General features: G+C 40.1%; 1 protein-coding gene across 1 annotated transcript in view; it reads right to left on the bottom strand.

The window, feature by feature from the left end:
- mcama (melanoma cell adhesion molecule a) overlaps positions 1–14838 on the bottom strand; it is a gene marked incomplete at its 5' end in the record, with an annotated part of 63196 nt that extends 48358 nt beyond the window's left edge. Inside the window, 2 exons of the mRNA XM_083889666.1 lie at positions 14599–14665; positions 14798–14838. Coding sequence (XP_083745792.1) covers positions 14599–14665; positions 14798–14838 — 108 coding nt within the window. The remainder of the gene's footprint in view (positions 1–14598; positions 14666–14797) is intronic.
- Between the last annotated feature and the right edge of the window lie 3406 nt (positions 14839–18244).

Raw genomic sequence — 18244 nt, 5'->3', positions numbered from 1 at the left:
AGTGTAAATTAGTCTACATACAAAGTCCATCTTAATGTTTAACCCTCCCAATATTTTCAGTGAAAACTCTCCAGGCGTCCAGTAAGTCGTCGGGCAGGTTTCACCTTCAACGACATATGCAAATACTCTTCATGTATATTTAGTTATGGTCGGTGTCCTTAAAGCTAAACTTCAAGTAAACGCGCCGCCTGTCCACGTGGACGACATAAGAAGAGGACGCCGTGTGTTTGTCAGGGTGCGGACACGTCGCCAATTTGTCTGTTGGAGCGTTTGTTTTTCCAAAGCACAAATAACTCATTTGCGTGACCATGTCAAAAGGGAACACGCCACGTTACAGCGCCGTCACATGAGAGACTCAGACTGCAGTTCTCCTGAGGAATAAACAGTAAATATACTGTTTTAAATACAAATAATGGAATCAAGGGAACATCCAATTAAATTCTTTGAAAACTGTAACATCTACCAACCAAATCAAAAATAATGCACACAAAATCAAAATTGGAGCAGTGAGATTCATCAACGAGTCTGCTTTGGTTGGATGTAAGAAGACCAGACATTTCTTTATTGCTCATTTTACATCAAAATACACACATTCCAGTCTTAAAAGGTGCCATATGTAAGAATGTGGCCAAAAACGGTTACTACATTCAAATTCAAAATAACAAAGTCTTTTAGGTTTCGTTTTCTGATGTAACTGGCAACCCGTGGTTGCTCAGCAGCTGAGACTCTACTGGCTGCAATGATTGGTAGACGGCGGTAGGTGGCGCCACATGCCAAAACATGATTTCAAAACATAAACATGATTTGCAGTCTGCAAAATATATTTTTTAATGCAAATATTTTGTTTGTACTGTTGTTGGTGAGTTCAGTTTGTTATATGAACATTATTCCTGAGTCTCTGTGACATATTAGGAGGATTTTATGGCCAGTTGCTTTAGATTTATTACATAATGCACCTTTAACATGCCAAAAATCCAGCAGAATCCTTTGAGGTTTCATTGTCACTGAGCTCCATGGTGTTGTTGTTTTCTTCAGCTGGTGTGTTTCCAGCTTGCTAATGATGTCACATTTCACACACGAGTGATGCAAGAGTGAAAAAAAACTATCACCACAGGACAAGCACTGGCTACGTGGATGGTGTTTATCGCCTTTGAGCGGGTTAATCTGGGTTAAAAAAAAAACCTGCTGTTTGTGTTAAATAGGCTTTCGTCACACTAGCAGTGTAAATATTGTTAATTCTATATTCTGTAACTGAAGTAAATATTTCTCACACAGTTGGTTTAGAAGATGAACTGGAGTCACGTTAGGCTGGAAGTTTGTAGTGATTCACATACATTATATTTAAGGCCTCCCGACCTTTAAAAATCAAGTCTGTTTTATGTAAAAATGGAATCATAATAATAAAAAAGCTTGTGTGAAAAGGTCTTTGAAGTGGGCAGAAATCCCAAACTCCCATCTGAAATATCTCCTTTCCCCTCTAATGGAGAGGAGAGGAAGGGAAAGAAAGGATGATTCCCCGTCTGCCAAATCCCCCTCCTACTGTATTTTACATCAGCCGTGCTTCTTTGTTATAATTCCCTTTTCCCCCCCGTTCACCTTTTATCTTCTGCCACTCCTTTTTCACTCTCTGTAGTGACTTAAAGTGGCCCGGAAAGAACAGAAAGATGATGTGACATGAGGAATATTGTGTCAAAGTAATCATTTAAATAAAAAAAACATGTTGTGATATTGTGTCCCATTGGGGCAGATGATTATTTCCTGTCCACTAATTAGAATAAAATAAGAAGAATAGGGACTTTCTTGTCTATAAGAGGACCAGAAATGTAAATAATTTAATCATAAATCATGTAAAATCAATGCTTTGCTATACATATAATCTAAAATCAAACATGAATGTGTCGAGACAATTCATAGCAGTTTTGTGCAGATGATTTTAAGCATAATAAGTATATAAGTGTCACTTCAATTATTCAGAATTATGACGTTACAAACAGTGTGCACATGAACAGGAAGTAGAACTTTGCTGTGTGGACTTCAAAGTAGAGATGAAATAGAACGTGTGTGGGCTATCATGGAGGTAATCTTTCCATCCAGGCATAGGAAGAGGCTTTGAAGCAGTGAGGAGATCATCATCACCACCACCACCATCACCACCATCATCATCATCATCATCATCTATATCCTGAAGTGAGCCCACACACTGCCTGCTCTGCTTGCACAGATTGGGGGCAGAATGTTTCACCACGGGGAAGCCAGACGAAGTCAAGGACCGATGGTTTTAACAGACTCGGTCAGAGGGAGATGGAGAGGGCTGCGAATGGAACACAGAACACACTTCACCCCCCCCCCCCCACCCCCCGGAAAAAAGAAAAGAAAAGAAAATGTCAGCGGGCTTCAAGGTCGTGCTGTCAAAATTTGGGAAAACTTCATTGTCGTAATCAAGGACAAAAGAAATCAAGCTCAAACAAGAAAATTAGGAGCCGACAACTGGGATCAGGAGGATTATTCTGTCACAAACTTAAAGACTGAAAATCAAATGCATTTTTATCTTCGTCATACTTTGTATAAGATAGAAAGATAGTGGCTGAGAATAAATGTGGAGAAAAGACTGAAAACTGAGTCCTGACCTACAAAAAGGTGGGAAAAATTTTACATAATAAACTCTTGGATTTGGGAACACAATGTGGGCAATGGGTGGTAACAAATATATCTGTTTTGGACTATTTGGCTCAACTTGACACTACTTGTTTTTTTCTGTACATACTCCGCAAGAGTAGAGAAGTGTGTTCTCTATCCCAGCGCTGCAAGAAAATAATGACGTCATTCTTTTCTCCAGGTCCTCATTTGGGAGTTCTCGCAGCTCGTTCTTGAAACATCATCTGGGCAGTTCTCTCGAGTTCTGCACTTGAGTTTCCAGTGAAGTATGAAATGCCTTGACCAGAAATAACTTCTGTTCTTGTTTCTTGTTCTTGTCACCTCGAGAAAAAGAACACATTTATCTGTTCTGGCAGAGCATGTAGAGGCCTTTAGTGATAGTACCTGCATGGTTGCTTTTTTTAGTACCTGATCTGATCATGAGTCATGAGTGTGACGTGTGACAGTTAAAAAACAGTTAAAAAGACTTATAAATCCTGAAATCTCCAACATTTAGAGAGGAAATGTCTAAAATCTCAATATTTAATAGAGGAGACTGGTGTATTTATTCAGTTCAGTGACTGTGTCAGATGGAGTCTGTGCTCCGGCCATGCAGGAAGTACTGAACTCATCTTTTTAATTAACTGAATCTGATGATTCTGTCGACTGAAAGGAAGTTCGCGCAGCTATGACGACCCTGCCACGCTGAGGAAGTACTATGAAGTAATGAAAAACAACGCGTCTGATCCCAAACCAAGTACACTCTGAGAAATAAGGGTTCCAAAAGGGCCCTTCTACAAGGGCTGAGGTTCTACCTGGAACCATTTGCTTTTGAAAAACCTTTTCCCGAAGAAAGGGTTCTTCAAGGGTTCTTGGTCACACTAATGGTTCCAGTAAGAACCATTTTGATCCAGAGAACCCTTTAAAAGCCCTTTCTTGGATAAAGGGTTTTTAAAGGGTTCTTGGGTTCCACCAAGAACTCCTATGAGGACAAGCCGAAGAACCTTATATGGTTCTACTGAGCACTTTTATTTCTAAGAGTGCAGTGCCAGAACTCTATCTTTGAAAAGCGCCAATACTCAGACTGTGAGTGTTTTTATACGTATCTGTTTCTATAGCTATCTTTATAGTTTCAAATGATGCCAGCAAAATCTTATTGTTCATCAATACAACAATTATCCAGAAAGATAAAAAATCTGCCTGGTTGGATGTTTCATTCGACGTTACCCTTCATTAGCACGTCATTTATGTTTGCTGTGATTAGTGATTACAGCCTAGAGAAAAGACTTTAGTGATGTGGTGGCATCAACACATTTTTAATTAACCCTAATACGACAATGCAAGGCTGCCAGTTTAAGTTGGCTCCCGACTGTGGGTCAAATATCCAAGGACGTATTGGAAAGTCTGTAATTATTACAGGATGGCAAACACTGTTTGTGTCATTGTGTGTTTTTTTTTCGTCTTCCTTCACATCCCTCTGATATTAATCTTGTTAATTCTATGTTCCCACACTTCCATATTCATAAACACGTGGGAGTCGCATGAAGAATTCCAACAATTATAGACAAAACGGGTAGGGATTCGAATAAAAATATCACAAACTTGAATAATATTTAGAACTAATGTTCCTTCACAAGAAAGATCATGCAAAAATTCAATGAATGGAAAAGCTAGAGCCTTGAAAGGCCAAAAATGTGCGTTTCAGTCCATTGTTGGTGGATTTGTCAACATTAATATTGGTGTCCCTTCCGTAAACCCAGACACAACTTAAAGGGATTATAAAGACATTTTTTAAGGTTAAAACAGTGTTAAATCATGTTTTTTATTTATTTATATATAACTGAGCATTAACTGAATAAACTTGATCCTGGGTCACACACAAAGAAATCCATGTTTTTCACCTTACACTGGTGAAATGGTTTGTGCTGGAGGCATTCTGGAACAATCATTAGATATACAACCCAGAAATTCTGATTAGATTATCATTGTGTGTGTGTGTGTGTTATTTCTGAGGCATAAATGGGTTAAAGGACCTCTGGATGTTTCTTCGGGGGCCTGGGGGGAGGGGTAACTGCTTGTACCTCCTGCCTCGGCTCAGATCTGGTGACAGAGTTTGCCCTGAAGCGGACTGTCACGTTACCATTGACCCCGCGCGTGAAAGATTGTTGCCATGGCCACACGATGACGCCTTTAATGAGCTAATGAATCACCCTGGCACACCTCAGCGCAGACACATCAGTGTCTTGTTTGAGGGCGCAGAGGGAGGTGGAAGGAGGCGGCTATGGACACAGCACTGGGTTTGGTTAAAATCCCTGTGAGGGAAGCAGGTGGCCGATTGATCCCAAACGTAGTGAATGAAAAATGGTGTCGGGGGCAGCTCTTAATCACGGGCCGACGGCGCCCTTCACATCCATTCTTCTCTGATCGCATTAACAAGACGTCTTACGACGGCACCATTCTATTCTCATAATGGAGAGACTCTGACCACTTCTGTGCTGCGGCATGTGGACGTCTTCCTGAACAATAACAACTCCACATTTAGGTCCGTTCCGCTTTAACTGAGCTGCCCAACCTGGGGTCACATGGGGGCACAGAGCTTTATCTTCCCTGAGGTTATTAAAATGATATTTGTGCATATTCAATTTAGAAAATTCCAATCACACGTACTCTCTCTGTTGGATAATCAAAACTCGGTATTGTCCACAATAAAACCCATTTTTGGTCCACCTTTAAATATACACTTGTGTGACCTCTGAACTTCCATGACCATTACTGCATAAAAGTACCAAAAACCTCACTGGTATCAATAAAGAAAGCAAGGCAATATCTCAAGAGTTACTTAGGAACAAAAAGCGAGGAATTGGATGGAAAAAAGGTTGGGAATCACTGTTGGAAACGTACAAAGAGCTGAACTGAACAGCTTCTAAAAGGCTCCTCCTCTACGTCTTTATGATGTCACATCGTGTCTAACCATGACTGATCCAACACCAACACCTGCGTCACGCGACGTGACCAGTCGCGGGTTCCTCTTTTCAGTCTCCCAACTTTATTTATCTGTATTTATCTCATGGGGAAATGTGAAGCGGAGCAGTTTAGTAAAGACCGAGAATAAGAATAAGTCCTGTAACTCCCTGCACTTTAAATGCACCCTGTATTTAAGTAACAAGATGAGGATCTTGTGCTGATTTAGCACGAAAGGAACAAGCTTCGCTGACTGATTACCTTCCCGCAGCCGAGTCAGCAAAGCCATAGAAACGCAGCCGTACACATGCACAAGTCTTTTCTCCATGTGGCCAACGCCGTCATTCAATCGCAATCATATAGATCACAGGAGCAAGATGAAAAGTACGGTCGTTATTGCTTGAAACTAAATGCAAAAGCCTGTTAGGAAAAATGTCATTAAGCTGATAAAGATCTCATGTTAATACGCAGGTCGTGAAGTGTGACCTGGAGATAGTGCTAAAGGCCAGTGGTTAGGATTTTATACTGTGGGGGTTTGAGCAGAAAGAGACCAAATCTGTACTGACTTAATGGGTTTAATGGGTTTGAGGCTAATTGAGTATCCTCATGTGCAATTTAATACAGGTTCAGTACCATTTTCTCTTCTACAGAGACAGTGAGAGTTTAATCTTTCCCGAACACGTCCGCCCGACAATAAAGCGGTGCTGCTTGTGAATATTTACACATGTTCGCTAATCCTGGGGAAATTTAATTCAGAGGTGAAAAAATTCCAAAATTGAGGAGCTGGTGCATTCATGCGTCTCTGATAAGGCAGTGTTTAACCTCCCTCCCTCGTTTCGCTGTGACACATTTTGACAGCGGCCCGGCGCTTTTAGCTGTTTAGCAGGAAATAAGAGCTCAGGCGACGTCGTTTCACAGTCTGAGAACCCCCGCGCTACCAATGTATATTTACGAAACGGAAGCGGCGCGTTCCGGAACGACCAGGTGTCACAACTTTTTTTTATCTCCTCAGCACACACAGGTGCGGGTTTCTTTTTCAGTGTGTTATTGTTGTACATGGTCAAGACTGGCCCCTTGAAACTTACCCCCCCCCCACACACACACACCCCTGCTGCAATTTGACTGACAAGCCCAAGTGCGGTTGCTAACACCGTTAACCTTTCACCATTCAATCATCCAGCATAAAAAAGTCAAGAGTGCTGTTTTTTTCCCCCCAAAGCTGTTCACGATTCACTGTTTCTGAACAGTGAATCGTCACTGAACGGCAGCGTTTTTACTCAGGTGGAGGTTCCAAGACTGGATCAGGACCCAAAGATCCAATCCAACTTTATTTATAAGGCCCTTTAAAAACAACACAGCTGGCCAAAGACATGTAAAAACCATTAAAGACGATACAAACAGTAAACGCCAACATCTCAAATTGAGAATTTGTTGACATACTTTGTCAAATTTTTTAAATCCAATGTCTTTTTACACTCTATTGATGCAATTAAATCATCATACATCTTTATAATCCTGAAAAAGGTTAGAAATTGCGATAATTATTGAATGTTTGGTAGTTTTTTTTCAACTACTTTTTTAACTTTTAAGTGATTCATGAAAAATAAATTGGCATAAATTAATAAAAAAAGGTCTGCCGTGCAACAATATGACCATGTTAGATTAGATTAGACTTTACTAATCCCTCACTGGGGGAAATCAGAAGAAGACGAATACAAAAAAGGGCTTTAATCGGATATAAAACAAGCAATTAAATAAGACAAATTTAATGTGTGAAAATACATGTGCAAAAATGGAAAGAGAATAAGCAACACGATAAAAATAGGACAGAAATCCTATGCAGTGAAGTATTATGAAAATGAATAATTAAGATATTCAACATATTTCTGTTTATACAACATATTTGTTGTTCATTAAACGCTTTCACGCACATGAACATAAACTTGTGAACTTGTGTAGACAATAAATCAATTAATTTCGCACAAAACAAACAAAAAAAAGTAGTTTCTGAATGTAATCCAACCAATTATGTGGTCATTTCTATTTTATTTCCTTGCCTCTTCTTCACAGACTGCAGTGGCTTTTCATGGTTCAGTGCCAGCATGTGAGGCATCTTTGCAGCCACTTGTTTTATGTTTGTGTCGTTTTATTGCACTTTATTTGCTGTTCTTTTTCGTTTTACGAGCTTTACAAAAAACAGCTTCGGCTGCAGCGCGGCGTTTATGTTCTTCTGAATGTCGGTGTCGACAGAGTTATGAGAAACTTCTCAAACTTTGGCAGCGGGTTCAGAGAGACGCTGTCCCCGCGCGAGGTTGTAAATTATGGTTTTTTCGCAGAATGGTCCAGTTCTGACTGACTGTCTGGAGAGGAGACATAGGGCTGCGACACACAGCTGGTCTGTCAATCACAAAAATATGTTTGTTTTTTACCAAGAAAAACACTGAAAATGTGACACAAGAGGTCAGACCCAGTTAGGAGAAGCGCCTGTCTGCAGGGAGTTTGCATGTTTTCTCCAGGTATTGTGGCTTCCTGTGTGTTAAATTGCCTGCAGGTGTGAATATGAGCGTGTATGTTGACCCTGTCCAGTGTGAACCATCGCCTTTTCACTCTATGTCAGCTGGGACTGACTCCAGTGAACCATGATGACCGTCATTCAGGTTCAGACTCAGATATCATCATGACCACACAGCCAGAACTGGTGGAATTTCTTTTAGGTACATGTTTACCCTCAGATAAAAGAGGATAAAGGTGGCTGAGAATGTGAAAAACCATACAATCATGAAGTAAAGAATGACAGACTACCCGACTAACATAAGGTTCTCCTAAGGTTAGTTACAACCAGGGCCGTTTCCAGCTGTTTCTTAGCTGTTCTATGCGAGATACTATTGGGGGGCCCCTATTTTTTTCAAACTCGAGGTAGAGATTCCTAACTTTTTCTGATTACCCCACAAACACTTGTATGCTTTGCAAATATATGCATAACAAATGCATGTAAATAAAGACAGGTACTTTTACTTCACAAAAATATAATAAAATATGAGTCTGAACTTGCAGTTTGGGGGCCCCCTGGTGGCTGTGGGGCCCTATGCATAGTCCGCATATAGTAAGAAACGGCTCTGGTTCCAACCAAACAATTCCCTAAAACGTTGGGGAAACCAAAAACTGAAATGTTCTCCGTTCACACAACATTCCCCTTTGGTTGTATTTTGGTTATGTTTTTTTTACAACTGAAAGACAACGTTCTATAAAAGGTTGTATGAAGGTTGTGGCAATGTAATGTTCTGGGAACCAAATATGAAAACAAAAACTAACCTTAATGTTCCATATCAACCACAGGAGAACCTAGGGTGGAACCTTCAGGCAACGTGAAGTATACGACTCAGCTGATGTTTGTCTTGACCGTGTTGAAGATGTGCACTGAGAAGCAAACAGGGACTTCCTCACGAGAGGCTCGATTTTGGGTTTAGACGTGTCCCCTATGACAGTTTTACAACCTGTAAGCCAGTCCTGGTCACTGCTTGTCAATGAAGCACAGATGCTTCCTGTTTTGACTAAATGTCACCACTGTCAAAGCTGTTGTTGTGCGTCCAATATTTACGATCATGACAACGTATAGAAGAAGCTGACACCGGATTTTTAGTCAATGTGGCCCCTGGAAAAATCTGGAGTAAAGGGGGGTTAGTGTCAAATGTAAGGTTTTGGATGATGATGTCAGAAAACCTTTAAAGCTCACATAGAGTGGTCCTGTAGCTGTATATGTGAGTTATGGAGGTCTACTTACATACATTAACTTGTATTTATGATTAAAAACCTCCTCGTTGCTGCAAACGAGCCGATCAAAATCTCTCCTCACTGAAGCTCTCGTCAGCCGCACTGTTTCAGACTGAAATCTCACCCCAGAAGACAGAACTGTGTTGTGATTGGCCAGGTACCTGGAAGTGACGGCATTAGCGCGTCAGCTCTCAGAAGCACAGCTCCCCCTCTGGAACGGTGGATGCACTGCTACTCATTATCAAAACATTGTTTGAAAATAGCTTCGTCATGACTCCCAGTCCCTATTACGACCTTTGACCCAGAGTCATAAGACATTGTCGCAAGTGAAACACCTCCACAACGGACATTCTTCTTCTTCTGCGATTCAATGTACGCAACCGGATGTGCCCGGACTAGTGCCCGGAGTAGGAGGATCTGCTGTTCAGGAGACGGGATCCTTACTTCACGATGATTCCAGGCTTTTTCAGAGCGCTTGCAGAGCCCGAGAATGCAATAAAACACAGCGTTCTCAGCAGTGGCTGAACTGTTTGTTTCCAAACTTTAGGGCTTCATAAACGAGGTAATGATGCAGATACACACCAGAAAACAGCGTTTATTGGAACTTCCGGTCTATGGGAGCTTTAAAAGTGTGGTCCCGCTGATGCTTGGCTTGTGTCAGCGGAGTCTCTTTCTAAACCATCAACTCATCACCTGTTGCTTTTCTGAAGAAGGATCTAAACCACAAACGTTCCGCGATTCTGACATGTAGCTCATCCTCAGCTCTTCTTCTCAGCTCATTACGGTTGTAAAGAGCGGTTTTCTGGTTTACCACAAACTCTCTGTCAGCTAAAAGCGATCTGATCATTCCTCCTCTGACCTCTGACCTTAACAGGATGTTTACACCCAAACAAAGTGTTAAGTTACAAACACACAATTATAGATAATGAGTCCAATCCAATCAAAACACTGGATAGAAAAATAAAAAGCTGTCTGTTTTGAATATCAAGGGACTTTGACGTGATGGTAGACGTTGCAGCACTTTGTTACAGATGCTGTGCTTTTGTTCGATTTGCTCGTCGACACCTCGGCTCAGTGTGGCAGCACCGGGATGATTTAAAAGGGAAATGGTAACCAAGGGAAACTGGAAATAGCAGTGACCAGCTTTCATGCAACAATGAAAGAAACAATGACAACAGCAGATGCAAAATGAGGTTTTAAAGCCTCCCCCCACCTTTATGTTCTTCTTTTTTTTCTGCTGGAAATAAAAGATGGTAACAAAAGCAATAAAGCGGAGGTTGGAAAGAAAAGCTTTTTCAACGCGACAACACAAGCATCAGTGTTATATTTTAAACCTGTCACAGCGGTGACTGCTGAGTGAACAATGTCTTTATTTTCGTTTTTCTAAACTGACTTCTGCAGCAAGTGTTTGACCAATTTGTAGTTTCTCAGCTTTTTATTACACGGGAAAATAATGATTCATTTGCATTAAATGTTTGTTAATCTGCTGGATTATAGACTCCAGGCTCTCTGTTAACCTTTGGGGTCATGTTGTGGATGCTAAATAGAAGAAGTTTTTTGACTAAATATCTACAAATTTTAATCCCTTCACACACAAACTATTAAAACGTTTGTGTTTTTCACATTAAAGTAAAAAAAAACTTTAAACATCTACGCAAAGGAGCATTAAATCTTCTCTGGAGACAAAAAGTTCCCAACAAACATCTTTAAGTTCATGAATTATTTGCACCTATAAATGGAACCCACAGATATGTGTGAGATCATGTTTTCTAACCAAACGCACATTATTTATTCACAGGATGCTGTTGGCTCCGTGACCGTGCTTTAACCACTCGTGGTGATTTTGGCCTGGATGAAGAAATAAAAGGTGATAATAAATGTTTCCCTGGTCGAGGTTGGTTTATAAGCACACACAGTACTTGGTTAGATATACACAGTAGATAGATCGATGTATTTTGATTTTGTGATTTCTGTGGGACGTTATAGGGTCTGAGGAAAAGATCATGGTTTACACTGAATATGTCACCAAAACACTCTTAAATGTCCTCATAGCAGCACAGAAAACCCTCAAATTCTTCCTCTTTTTAAAATAAATTTCTTTCGAATTCAAACGATGTGGCATAAATGATTGTAACTTCGTTGTTCTTGCAGTTTCCTAATCAAAGTTAGAAAGTGCTTTCCTAAACAATGGAAAATAACAGAACTCTGAGTTTGATTGTTGTCAAAAAGTCTTCAGTGTGTGAGTGTTTCTGCCCCTTTTGTCCAAGATAACGTGGACATTTTAGGAATTACGGTACTGAGAAGCTGACTGAATCTCGTCTGTGATTGGACGGTCGTTCCGCGGATGTCCTCAGGGCTACCGTAATGACAAGTATATGGGCGCAAAGCTATATTTATCTGCTTTCCCCTACCCATCCATCCATCTTCTACTACTTTATCCTCCACATGAGGGTCACCAGTCCATAGTTTTTTAATTTTGTTGATATCGCAACAGTCTAGGAGTTACGGTAATGTAACTCCTAGAACCTGACACACTGAGTGTGCGCCACAGGAGGACGCGAGGTGTTTGTTCAGGAAGTTGCAGGGTGGCGCTCTCTCTCCCTCTCTAGACCCGCTCAGACGCGAGGAACAAAAATGTGCTGTGATTCATTTTCTTTCTTGGCTCAGACCAAAATTGGCCATCTGGTTTACAAGAGCACACGGTGTGTGTGGGAGTGGGCCCTTTTGACCCACTTCATTGTTCATCGTTTGGCCCCTCAGGGCAGAATTATTTACAATATGTGGGTCAAGGACGCGGGTGTGGATGTAAATGATGTCTCCATACATTAATATGGATACACCTCAAATGTCCTTGCTTCTTTTATTGTATTTTAGCCCTGATTCGCTCACTGATTGTATTGTATATACTGCTCTGTGGTTTATACATGACATTGGATTGGATATAAAGTTATTCATAACAACAACACATGAGAAGACGCAGAAAAGTAAAGCCTGAAGATGTGTCCTAATAAATACACACCCCCAGGATGTCCATATAAGGAGTTGTGTATTATTCCCACAGGAATTTACCAAGGCTGCACCTGCGGCACAGATCCGTGCTGCATGAGCACTAAGGTTCAGTTTCCAGTGTTTTTTGCAGCATATTGCATGCAAAAGATGCAGGATGTTGTTCAAATGTGTTATTTTTAAAGATGTCTTCTTCAATTAATTGTACGTTAGAGGAGAAACAGGCGGCTCCGTCCACACAAACGTTGTTTTTCTAATAAAATGGCAGTCATAGTTGTTTTTTTGGACACAGTGGAGATGCCAGCTTTGAAAAAGCCCCAAAACTATCTGTTCGATCTGTTCCCGCTCGCTGTGTCTGACAGCCAAGACTCCTCTTTAAAAAAAGAGATATTTCTGGAGGTTATTTCATAGGACTAGGATGCAAAGATTGGAGCAAGCTGCTGCTGCTGCACCCACTTTTGATTAAAACCTGGTTGTGTGGTATATGTATCATCCAAATGTCTGCACAAAAACAAAAAGTACAATGGAAACACATCAGCATGTGGTGTATGACAGTAATTTTTTTTGAATTTTGAACTGAAAATCTTTTATTTCTGTATTTATTTTGTATATTACCACTCTTTTTATACCGCTGACATTGGGAAAACTGCACATGTATGTGCATACACTTGTACAAATTGCAAATAAACTTAACAGTTGAAGAAAAATTTCTTTATGGTGCATTTGGGATATGATATTATCATTTTTTAATCAGCTCTGGCTGAAACTCAAGACTTATCTCCACAGAAAGACAACTGGCAGCACAGAAGCTCTTTTTCCAAAATTCTGTTTGTTGGTTCAAACGATGGTTAAAATCTCGAGGCTCACAGCATCACCACATCGACTCCTGACTGCCTGCTTTTTGTGGTTGCTATAGAAACCAGTGGTCCAACCCCCCCAGAAAGCCAGAATGTGTGTAATCAGCTCCACAGAGTGGGGTGATGGTGTGTGTGTGTGTGTGTGTGTGTAGTCCTGTTATAGGGTTACTCCCAAAGAGCTGCGTTAAAATAAAGATGAATTCCCTTTTTTCTTTCACACTCTGCAGGCCATGAAAATCCCTCTCTGGTTTTCTCTCTCGTTCAGATTTTTCAATGCTCTCATTTCACAAGTGGATGTAATCATGTCCCCCCACCCCCTTGCCCCCCTTCCTCTCTCTCTCTTATTAAATATGCATATTTAATTTGACTCTCTGTTCATATTTCAAGGGTGAAGGAGTCGCTGTCATGGGGCGGAATTTACTAATCAGGAGAAAAGCTCAGGGAAATGATCTGGATCTTGTATCTGCAATAGTGTAAAAGAAAGTGAGGGTTTTTGTGTTTATTACTTATTGTCACTAAAGACGTGTGTGTTTAACTTATCATATCATTTCTTGTATATGAACAGTATAAAACCATGTGACACCCTCGCTCCTTAGTAAAATGCTCATAATAGCCGTTATTTAGAATATTATACAATAAGACATACATTCAAAAATATTTGTGTTTATTGATGACATTTTACTCTCCAGATTCATAAATATACATATTTAGGCTTATTTTAACTTCGAGTCTGTTGCAGTTTTATTGTTTTATTATGCAGTTATTTCTCTGATTTTCACTTAGAATGAAGCCAAATATTGATCAATTCCGACTGTTATTTTCCTCCCCACATCCCTATCATCCTTTTTAACCGAGTTTCAAGTGAGATGTGTATTTTTTACAGGAAAATGAGGTCATATATTGTGTATTATTTCCACCTACCACCCACAACCGTACACACCAAGCATATGGACCAATCAGGACCAAGTAATGTAATGATTTAAAACATTTGAACATGCCGAGGGCTCAACAATGTGTGACACACTTCAAAAGGAGAAAAATACAGGATTTTTGTTCCCCATTATGTCCCCCCAGGAATACATTTTACGGTTTATTGTCCCGTCGACAATGAAAGACAGTCATTTTCGCCACTGAATGTATAAAATAAGAAGCTGCATATGGTTTAAACACTGAAATTCAACCCATTTGTGTCTTTTTAGTCCATTTATTTACTATAAATGGCTATAATTTCATGCAAAAATATAAACACTGACACCTATATCATTTATTGATAAAAAAAGAGGAAAATAAGTCTCTTTTGAAATCACTGTCCCTGATAGAAACCTTAATCAGTGCTGTCCTTCTGAGGAAAAGCCTGTGTGTATCTGACCGACTCAATCAGAGACACTCCTCCCTCCTCCTCCTCCTCCCTCCTCCTGTTAGACTTGTTCCCAGGCCTGCATGGGAGAGAAGAAGAAGGTGAACACAGATAAGAGCTCTTTATCTGGGTCCCATAGGGAGGCGGGTTAAGTTTAAGGTGAAGCTTTGACAAGGCCCTCGTCTGCTCCCTCTCTCTCTCCTCCTTCCACCTCCTGATGGGAGGCTCAGCCTCGCTCTCCTCGATCCCCATGTCCTTGGGCTCACTCGTGACGGCCCCCACTGCTGCGGCTTTAAATGAGAAAGATGAAAGGAGGTGCAGTCTGGGAGGAAAACCCTCTTCTCTTCTGCCATCACCTCATCCCGTTTGTTCAGTCACTTTTTCAGCCTCTCTTCTTTCTGTTTCTCTGTGGCCCTCCAGCACTAACTCATCCAACACTTAATGCTGAGTGGGGGGAAGTTCTGCTGCTATAGAGTGGATGTGAGGATGGTTTCCACTTTAAATGTTCCAGGTATTATTACCTCTGATCTTACGTGCACGTTTTCTTTGTGTTCTGGCACGTCTGCAGTCGTGATGTTTAAATCATAGGCTGAGGCCTGATGAAGAGCTTTTCACAGAGGGGGGGAAACCACAGACAATGAGTTTTTATTTCAACTCAAACACACAAAAAAACTTGAATATTCTGCACTTCTTTTTTCCCTGCTGCACTCGCTGTGTGCAGCTCTCCACTGGTCAAGACAAAGAGACACTGATTCTGATGAGTCATGTCTTCCCCATTTGCCTTCTCTTATCTTATCCAATAATGCAGCATTTACCAAAACTAAAGGCGACATATGTAAGAATCTAATTCACTGACTGTGGTGTTCCACCGTTTGCCCTCAGGGAGGCGATATAGGTGAATTAATAATGTTTTTTTTCCCCTTTTCCCGAAAGACATTTAATAATAAATATGTGCATTATTGACAGAATAATGTGGAATCTCACTCCACAGCAATATTTTTCTCTTTTAACCCTTTAAACGCCGAGTGTATCACAGGCGACGCGTCTGCATTACCGTAATTACGCGACGGTATTGTGCTACTGGAAAAGTTCCAACTGTTTCTGAAAGCTGTAGAAGTTGCACGTCAAAGGCAACGCGTGGTTATTACTGTAATTTCACTTGTGTAGGTGCAGGAAGCCGACCAATCAGCGTGTTTGTCAAATTGGAACATTTTTGTTGCCCTGTTTTTGTACATTGAGACGAAAATTCAAAGAAATGTTATTTTAAATACTTTTTATACTGTTCACATTTCAAATTTAACACGCACAATCTGGTGTTTGTGCACAAAGACAGTGTTTTATACTAAAATAATTCATTTTAAATACCAGATATTGAAAGTTATTGTGGAAAAATGGGCTCACAGGATATTTCCTGTCCCTTTTATGGTTAAAGGTGCCATATGTAAGAATGTGGCCAAAAACAGTTACTACATTCAAATTCAAAATACCGAGGTCTTTTAGGTTTCATTTTCTGGCGTAACTAGCAACCAGTGGTTGCTCGTGAGCTGAGACTCTACTGACTGCAATGATTGGTAGACGGCGGTAGGTGGCGCCACATGCTAAAACATGATTTCAAAACATAAACATGATTTGCAGTCCACAAAATATTTTTTTAATGCAAATATTTTGGCTGTACTGTTGTTATTGGTGAGTTCAGTTTGTTATATGGACATTATTCCTGAGTCTCTGTGACATATTAGGAGGATCTTATGGCCAGTTGCTTTAGATTTATTACATAATGCACCTTGAAAATAAGCAAAAAAAGAAATGCTGAGGCTCAGGTATTCATTTTTTAAATCTCCCATACGTTTTTAAATCAGTTTGAGTGTTGTATGTGAATGTGAACGTGTTTCGGATCATCTTCTATCAGAGATTAATGATAAATTGGAAAACTTCAAAGCTTCACTGTGTTAGCAGTAACAATGATGCAGCCACTATATTCAATTGAAATCTTCATTTGCAGGTCGCAAACTGTGTTTATTCTGTTTTTGGTCTGTTGCACCACCTTCCACCAACCACACAATCACAGAACTCTGAGCACTTCCAACACATGCATGGGAACCCAGCAGAGTGAGCAGGAAACAGCATGTTACTCAAATTATGCTGAAAGATACTGGAATGAAAAAGCTTCAGACATGACAGACACGTCCATGTGGATACTTTTTAAGAAGACAGTTAACACACAGGGTGTGTGGGTGGGAATAAAAGTCCTGAAACTGAACAGGAAGGGAAACAAATATGGTTTAAAGCAGAGCATGAGAAAGTCGACTGAAGGTGTCGACTCTCTGCGGACACAAAAGCATCAGAGCAGTGAGTCTCCACGCTGCATATCAAACCTCTGTCAGGCTGATTGTCCTCAGCTGGGTGAGAAGCACAGGTGCAGGAAATCAGTCTCCTGATCAACAAACCTGTGACGAACATGGAGATTCTAACTCTGTGTGTTTGTCTGATGTGTTGATACAGGTGTGGACACACTTTAGCGTTTTTATTATGGCACATTAGAGGAATAATGTTGTTAATAATGTTAGAGGATATAAAGAAATGTGCAGAGAGGAACCAGGAACGACATAAGCACTTGACATGTGGACGTCCTGATCTACAAAAATCTATATTCTAACAAAAAAAGAAATGAAAATGACATGAGGTTATGACAGTGAAAGTAGGGATTTGCTTAAATTTGTTTAAAATATCTTATTAAATGACTTTTGACTTGTGGGATTTCTAATGTGAGAAGACAAAAGGTTCAATTTCAGAATCTGAAGGAAGATTTGGGTAAGGTTGTGAAAAAAGTGAGGTTCATTTTTATTAACTGACCTGGATTTGAGAATTGAGCTGAAATACATTTTGAATATGTATCCTCAAACACATTTTGACTACTTTTACTCGTTAATTTGACCTGTTTTTATTGTTTTTATTGTACAACTTGTTTATTTGACTTGTTTTTGGCAGTATTTTATTGTTTTTTCTTGTTAGGTCTCTGAGGTCTTAGTTTCTATATTTGATTTATTTCTGTTGTTCAGTGCTTTCTTTCAGCTTTTGTTGGTTTCAAAGTGCTTTATAAATAAAGTTGGATTGTGAAGTCAAATACTTCACCAGAAAAATACACTTTTTAGTTGAAACTTGATTTAAAGCTGTAGTATGCAACTTTTTAACATGAACAAACGTTTGTTAGGTTCAAACCATTGTCAAATGAGAGCTAATGCTAATTAAGCTAATTAACTCTAATTAATCAGCTCCACATGTCTCTTTCTTTAGTTTTCATGTCTGTGGAGACGCAGTGTGATGCGTTTTTACATCACTTCATATCAACTAGTTCAGTGAGATGGCGGCAAACGCTAGGTTAAGGAACTAACCCCAGTTCTCTGAAACAGGAACACCCCAAAAAAGGTTAACCAGGGTTCACTAAAACATGAGAAATTAATCTCTAAAGAGAACAGAAGCTAGCAGTGTTTTAGCCACAGCTGTTACATACTAGAGCTTTAAGAAAATACAATATGGATAAATACAAGTGAGTAACTTGCTATTTTCTCTGTTAAAGATATAAACAAACACATTTACATCTCGATTCGCCCACGTTGAGGCCTGATTCACTGATCAGCAGCAGTCAGTCACTCAGCGA

The sequence above is a fragment of the Microchirus variegatus genome, assembly GCF_963457635.1.
Source record: "Microchirus variegatus genome assembly, chromosome: 5".
NCBI classification, from domain to species: Eukaryota; Metazoa; Chordata; class Actinopteri; order Pleuronectiformes; family Soleidae; genus Microchirus; species Microchirus variegatus.
The sequence above is the reverse complement of the archived record's forward strand: the minus strand, read 5'-3'. Positions and strand labels throughout refer to the sequence as shown.